The sequence below is a fragment of the Semicossyphus pulcher genome, unplaced genomic scaffold (genome assembly GCF_022749685.1).
Source record: "Semicossyphus pulcher isolate SPU_LCO1_2020_fin unplaced genomic scaffold, fSemPul1.0.p SCAF_12, whole genome shotgun sequence".
NCBI classification, from domain to species: Eukaryota; Metazoa; Chordata; class Actinopteri; order Labriformes; family Labridae; genus Semicossyphus; species Semicossyphus pulcher.
In genome coordinates this window covers 9,967,336-9,975,187 of record NW_027211626.1, presented here as the reverse complement: position 1 = coordinate 9,975,187, position 7,852 = coordinate 9,967,336, and the positions used below count along the sequence as shown (strand labels likewise).

At 41.1% G+C, this 7,852-nt stretch overlaps 1 protein-coding gene across 1 annotated transcript in view; it reads right to left on the bottom strand.

The window, feature by feature from the left end:
* Positions 1 to 6,709: 6,709 nt before the first annotated feature.
* LOC138588276 (protocadherin-15-like) overlaps positions 6,710 to 7,852 on the bottom strand; it is a 170,563-nt gene continuing 169,420 nt past the window's right edge. The window contains exon 38 of the mRNA XM_069658288.1: positions 6,710 to 7,821. Within this exon, the coding sequence (XP_069514389.1) occupies positions 7,207 to 7,821 (615 nt within the window). The 3' untranslated portion in view covers positions 6,710 to 7,206. The remainder of the gene's footprint in view (positions 7,822 to 7,852) is intronic.

The window sequence follows — 7,852 nt, the reverse complement described above, 5'->3', positions numbered from 1 at the left end:
TTCTTTGGATTTTCACTTATTTTTGAAGTTGTATCTGTAGTCATCGATCTTTTCTTTGTTTGTTCCGCCATAGTAGATTACTGTTTACTCGCAACACTTGCAGAGACCGGAAAAGCAGCCGCTTAGCTCCGCCTACCCTCTCTGGCAGACCAACCACTGCTTGGTGATGGAAAACGCGTCACTAACTGACCATTTTTCCGCGAAAGTCACAACCGACACCCAGAACATAATTCTGCAAATGCAAAGGCTTTCATCAGTGGGACATAGGCTCAAGCACCATTATGTTACCCCATTTGGGGATAGATAGTGACTTAACAGACATCTATTTTAATGAAAATCTTCAAGATTATCACTTTAAGAAGTGATATTATACAAAAAAGGTCAAAGATGAGATAAAAAAATTTAGATTTTTGTGTGATTTTTCTGCTCCTGGTTCTCCTAAAGACCCCTCAGATTAACCTTGCAGCTGCTCGAGAGGGTCTTGACCCCTAGCATGGAAACCACTGACTTGATTTGCATAAGAACAAAAGTTGTTCCTCTGGATTTTAAATGGAAAAAAACAGATTATCAATGTAATTATTCCATCAGAGACACATAGTTTTAACAATGGATCTATCGTAAATAACATAATATTCTTATACAGATTTTATTCTGATTTCACATGTCAGTTTAAAATTCTATCATCAACTCATTAATATACACCAGTGAATGCTTTCAGTCCACTGGGAGCAGCCTCACACTCTCAAGTTTAACTTTAATCATCCTGCACTGTGAGTGAGGGTGTGTGTGTGTGTGTGTGTGTGTGTGTGTGTCTGCACCCAAACCCCAGAATCAGAAAAACATGCACCTTGTTTACCTTTAAAGAAAATCATCAAAGCTTCAGCTTGTTAATAATAAAACAGGCCTTCACCTCACAACTTTGGTGTTTATCAAAGCAATGACCCCTGCACCAGATGGTGTGTCTGGCATAAACAGCATCGCACAGCACCCTCTAATGTGGCTCCACTGTAATAACCAAACCTGAGGCCGGCCCCGGTCCTCCCGGCAGCATTGAACTGTTCTCATCTGTCCCTGTGCCGGCTGCAGGGCTGCAGACCTGATCTGGTTTAATGAGTGGAAAAGCCAGAGTTCACTGAAAAACACAAATAATGACACGCTGGATGCATGAGCTGTAATTTCACCAAAAAACTGAGAAAACAAGCTCACTGCATTTGAGCTCAGTAAGGGCGAAATATATATTTTTATTTACTCATCTTTGGTTATATTTGCAACCTCAACGATTTTGCAAAAGTAAAATGTTCTCATATCAATACTAAAGCAGTGGACTTGATCATTTTATTTTGAAAGGGAAGGTTTTAGGGGAAAACGAAGATTCCTGCCCTCCAGGTCTGAGCCTGCGCTGAGCAATGGTGACGGAAAGGTATTATGAGGAGTTTCTTCTGCCTCCGTTGGGGATTTGTGATAATCTCTTTTAGAATGAGTCATGTGTAGATTACCACATTACCTCCTGCAGGCCAGGATATCCTATATAGGCTATGCTAATGGCTGAACCTCAGGAGGCCGGCTGGTGGATTTCGAGTGAGAACACTGCTTACCTGTACCTGGGAAACGCATTCCTCAGCGTGTGGAAACGGCATTAATGTATCAGGCACTCCTCCTGTGCAAACACAAAATCAAATCTGCATGCTTATGTTATGGCTTCAGCTATCAAACATCTCTTTACACATTTATGACATTCGGTATTTACACGTATTTGCTTTTTCGCACACACTCAGGAGTACAGATCAACAAACAAGGGCGCACATATCAAACATAATCTAAATACTGGGTCTGCTCTGTGCATGATAATGCAGAGACCTTGGAGTGTTTATGAGGAACTTTGGTTCTTTCTGCTATTCTTTCTACTATCAGTGCAGTATTTATTTTCAAACAGTATTGCAAGGTTCTTCACAGCGTCTGAACCATCACAGTTTTAAAATTGCAGCCTCAGAATTATTGACATGCCCATTTTGTTTTCTCTGGGCAGTTCGCCAGAGTACAACAGAGAGCAAAACTCTCCTGAAATATGAATCGTGTGTTGAAATATTAGTGCTAATATTATATGGCTACTTTTGCTCTCAAGAACATAATTCTTCTGACATCAAATGCAACACGATGAATGAAAGATGTCTTCATACAATGCCAGCAGGGAGCCATCAGTCCACAGGGCTATTACATATCAGACTTCAGACACTTGTATACTTGAAGAAAGAAAGAAAATCCCACTCCTACTGAGCTTACGTTCCTATTTTCCATTCACTATGAATAGTTGATTACAAGGTGCTTTAATATTGATGACTTTCTGTGAAGTTGCTCCCACTTCTTCCTGTCAAATTGAATGTTCAACATCAGGAGCGACGTGGCCCTGTCTGCTGCAGCATCCTCAGCAAGCCAATGAGTTTGTTCACTTGTTAGCGAGGCACCAGGCGTATCTGAATGCACGCCTGAGCTCGGTGCACTGATTACACTAAGGGCCTGGAACAAGGCCTCGATCGGCCAATTAGAAAAAGCAAACCGTCACAAAGCTAGCATCGAGACGGAGCACGACCCTGTGCCATTGTGTGGTGCATACATTGTACAACAAACTTTGCAGACTCCTTGGTGTGTGAATAATCACCCTTCATAAAACCTTTGGAGATTTATGAATCTCTGTGAAGTACAGCAATATCTCTGTTATGATTTATGTCCTCAGGCCCATTACAGAGTTACTGCTGCAGAAAATGACTTCACATAAACACAAACTGTGGCAGAAGCTCTTCTGGAGGATGTGTAAATTACCCCTCAGGTGAGGATTATAAGATACAGGGGTACAGAAATGCTACTAGTCATGTCTACTTACCATAAAGCACAAACTACTGTAGATACCACCTATCTGCATAAGACTACTGCAGTGCTTTGAGCAAAATGCTAACAAGCCATGCTAATGTCTAGCAGGTGCATGTTTTCCTCTTTCATCAATTTGTTTATCATATGCGCATGCTAACTTTTGCTAATTAGCACAAAATACAAAGTCATCTGGTCATAAACTAATGGGAATGAATGCTAATTTTGTCGCCAACATGAGGTTGACATTTCTAAGGGTTGAGTGAGACGCAATTAGAACCATCCTTCCTATTGACATGACATTTCACTAAAACCCTAAAAATGTCAACCTCGTGGAGTCTACAAAATTAATCTTTCCCGGGATGTCCTTGGAGCGGAACAGTTTACTACATGAATCAGTTTCCTCCGGCCATATACCGCTATATTATCTAGTTTTGGCATTTTGAAAGTACACTGAACCAGATACTGAATTCATCTTGTCCTGCTCAATGGCTCATGCAGGTTTGTACTAGCCAAGGTCTAGAGCCTTGATTTCATTTCAGTGAACAGAATTTCTCCTCACATTTCTCCTCCTGTCCTAATCCAATTACAATAAGCCTTTTATGGGTTCAGATGTATCATTTAATTTGATCTTATTTCACTTTAAAATCCCTGTTCAACACTTTAAAATGACCTTGGTTTTCTGCAGATAAAAGCACATTAGATTTTTGCATTTGTTTGCCTTATCTTATGAATATATAAAGCTCTGGTATGACGGATTACATTACCGAGTTATATCTGCGTTTACATTTTCTGTAGCTATGCAGTATTTCAGAACTTTACACTTTACAAGTTTTTTTTCTTCAAATGCTGAGTAAATCCCACAGGAGGAGACATTGGACTGAGCGTTCTCTCAAGCAAAAAGTGAATTATCACACAAATATACCAATTGTTAATGCTCTGATTTAATCTATTAAGTGAAGCGATCAGGGTGAAGCCAATCTCGGATCCCATCGGCAATAGTCTGTGACGATATAGCCTCCAGGGACAATGCGGTTAGCGATACTTCTTTTTCCGCGTGGTGCATTGTTTACAGAAAAATAATTTGATATAAATAAATTATTTACTTTAATTGACATGTCTTGCCTTTGCCGAAATACCAACATTATGGTGCAGATTAGTAAAAATGAAGCTTTGTCATGTCTGTCCACAAGAGGAGAAGAAAACTTTAAAAATGCACGTTTGTTAAACGGAGGTCGGATCGATCTGATGCATTCAAGGAAGTCAGGAAATCTGAATGCTGAACGGCTTTCGTGACACCGCGTCAAGGGTATTTATCTCAAGCTGAATTTCAGATCTTAGCTGAACGTGATGCAGATGTTTGTTTAAAGAGATTAATAAGAAGCTAAATCGTTGTCAGATCACGCTGATGGGAGCTGGGATGTAATTACGGCACATTACCTTCCGCCTGCTGCTCCTCTCCACATGGACTCTTTTTCCTGCATACGCCGGTACGTGATCGGTCAAATGCTTGGGTCATAATCCCGTGACAGAGGGAAATGCGCAGTAGAAACGTTTTCATTATTTGTTTGGCTTTAATCCAATTTATCAGGGGAATTTTTCCAGATTGGTGAAGTATGTCGTTGTGTTTGAGAAGATGAGGGCATGGATGCATTTCATATCTACTGCATTGCATTTTTTGTTTTGGTTAAAAATGCTGGAATTTTAAGGCACAAGAAAATTAGCAAAAAGTGCACATGGTCTTATCCAGATCTGAACTAAAGGAGGTCTGTTCAGCAGTGGTATTTCAGTATACATACAGATTGGAGTGGGTGGCTCTTCATAGACGTTGAAAACAGCACAGGAGTCAAGCATTTACAGTTGGAAAAAAAAACACATCTGACAATTAAAACATTCAGAATTCATGCTCTTTTTTTTGCAGGAGTTTCTTGTGTATCTTTTTTCCATCAGCAAAGTGCAGAGGCTTGTTTTGATCTTTCAGGACACCAGGCATGTTGTGGTGGGAACAAGGTTCCCTCCTGACCTATTTTCTGAGAAGCTTTTCAAGCTACTTCACTCTGGCATTCAGCTCCTGCTCCTTTCTGATCTCCAGCCTCCAAAGAGTTCTCTGAACTTGATTGGCATTCGCACGGTTTGATTGACTGCAGGACACTTTTTGTAAATGTCATTCCGGATGTCTTAGATGTGTCAATCTCGGATAAAAACAGGAAACAAATGAAGAGAATGTGCTTGAGTTTTTATCCATTGCCGTCTGCCTTTTTCGCTTACAATAACTGTCATCTTTAAAAAGACGATTTTTTTTTCTTTTTTGCAGTTTGTGTTGACATGCGAAAAAATGGGCTCAAGGAAGACTGTCAGTTTCTCCGACTTCCTGCCATTCTTCCCACTGCCTTTCAGAGATACAGTAGCTATCCGTATCCCCATGTTTGGTGACCTGTCAAAGCACTTCTTTAGAGTGAAAGCCGGCTGCACAAAGAAGGCTTCACTCTGACAGACCTCTCTCTCTGCAGACATTGTGTTTGTATGAGCTGACTGCTGAGTTCTACTGCTGCATGCTGCCTTATATTCAACTTTCATCCCCATTATACAAGGACTGTATGTTATAACACAAAGCATTCTTCACCTTGTCATACAGGCACACAATGATGTATTTTAACATCTTCCAAACTGTGAGCTACAGTATTCATCCTGCTAAGGCACCTGGAATCGCATTAAGTGTGAAGTCAAGGCATTGACCTTGAAATAGTCAGGGCTTGAATAAAACTAATTAAACTAGGTTAGAACTTTATTGTCGAGTCTGGCACACGTTGGTAGTCTTTGTCCCACTGTTTGGGATCCTGAGTTAATACATTTTGCATGATGTAAAGGGGGGCTGCACAGTGGTGCAGTGGTTAGCTGTTGCCTCACAGCGAGAAGGTTCCTAGCTTGAGTCCCAGTTTGGACGAAGAGGTTACTTCGGCTTCCTCCCACAGTCCAAAGACATGCTCTGTAGGTTAATTGGGGACTCTAAATAGCCTGAAAGAGTGAATGTGAGGATGAACGGTTATCTGTCTCTGTGTCAGCCCTGTGACTGACTGGCAACCAGTTCAAGGTGTACCCCGCCTCTCGCCAAATAGGGACTGAAAGCAGCGACGACTGGGGGACAGCTACAGCGCCTGTGAAACATTCCATCGGGCTGCCGTAGTTGTAGAATTTTGTTACTGACTGATGCTGGCAATGGATGACATGTCTATAACAGGAAAAAGGGTAAAATTAGCGGGTATCTTTAACAATCCATACAACTACTTACGGTAGAATCAGATATAAACAAAATGACAGTGTCAAAGCGTATCATTTCCTGCTTACACTCTGATGTTGTATTGACTACGGCAAACCAGTCTTTCTCCCGTAGTAGACAGCTGGGCTACAACAGGAACTGCACAAAGTGGAACTTTTTTTCTCGTATGCCGTAGCGTCCCTTTAACCGTCGCTGCTTACAGTCCCTAATGACAGCTGGATGGCTCCAGCCCTCCTCCTCGACTCTGAACAGGATAAGCGTTATAAATAATGGATGGGTGGATGGATGATGTAAAGGGGTTGAAAATACTTCTTCCTCTTGTTACAAACGTCCATATAAAAAACGGCATGATCCTACTGTCATAACTCACTGTTGAAAAACAGCGATGACATTCTTGTGGGTATTATATCTTTAATTTCATATGTTAGATTCTCCGTCTCTGTTAGATACAAAATAGACAAAAATATTTTATAGATTTTTCAGAAATTCTCAAAAACATTGTCAAGTGATCACAACATAAAATAATCAATGACAATCGTAATAATTCGCAAGTATAATGCTATTAGCAAAATAATTTGACTTTATCGTATACTATATAATCACAATTTCTTCATATGTTCACCATGACTTCTCTGTAAATAACTTTAACATCATAGTGAAATCAATGACAATCTCTTTGTGAACGTAAAAAATAACTGAGGCTAAGAAAAGAAAGAAAAACATGGAATCACTCATAAAACAGGCCCAACTTATGTGTAAAAGAAAGAGTTAAAAATTACAGTCTTGCACGGTTCACATAAAATTTCACATTTCTTTGAGGCACTCATTGCCTTGCAGCTCTATGTTCCCATCTGTAATAGCCCTGTCGGTGATAAACACTTGGTAAAAAGAAGCTTTAAGATAATATGGTTAAATAAAAGTTGACTATAAGTGCAATCATCTGTCATAGACAGTGATCTGAGCTTATCCATTTGAGGCACACAATCATTTTAAATGATACATTTCTAAACGAAAGTAACATGATAAAGATAGGAACATAACAAAAAGGAAACTTTCTGCATGGCCAGTCAGAGTTTTGTCATTGGTATGTGCAGGCTGTTCCACGGACCCATCCATAACTCCTCCTCGTCCGATAACGTGTGGTCACTGTGGGACTCCAGCGTCTCCCTGCTGTCCTTGTGGTTGTCAACAGAAGTCTCTTGCTCCTCCTTGACACATGGGCCAATGCTGTTTCTGTCAATCAAGCTCTTGGCAATATTGTTTTTGGACCCAAAGCTTCGAAGGATTGTGTTGGTGGATCCCAGGGTGCCACAAGACGACTGAGTGTTGAGGTTGACGTCCACGTTCGAGGGAACGCACGTCCCTGTTCCGTTTTCTGTGTTGTTTCCTGTTCCCTCAATGCTACTAATGGGAGGGGGTTCTTCATGAGTCACGCCCAACTTGTCTAGTTTTTTAAAATGCTTACCGAGCCGGCACGGCGAGCCCAGCTTCAAGTTGTTTGGATGAGGCGGTCGCCTAGTTCTGACGATAGTGCCGTTCTGTGAGAGGTAGATGTTCCCGTTGATGTTGCTGTGGCTGTTGGGGAGTCTGTTCCGCTGGGTCTCTGTGGAGCTCTCCTCTCCTGTGGAGGTGGTCTCATTCTCCCGGTCTATGATCAGCTTTATCCGCTTCTTTTTCCCAGGCTGAGGAGGAGACGAGTCAAAGTTAATATTT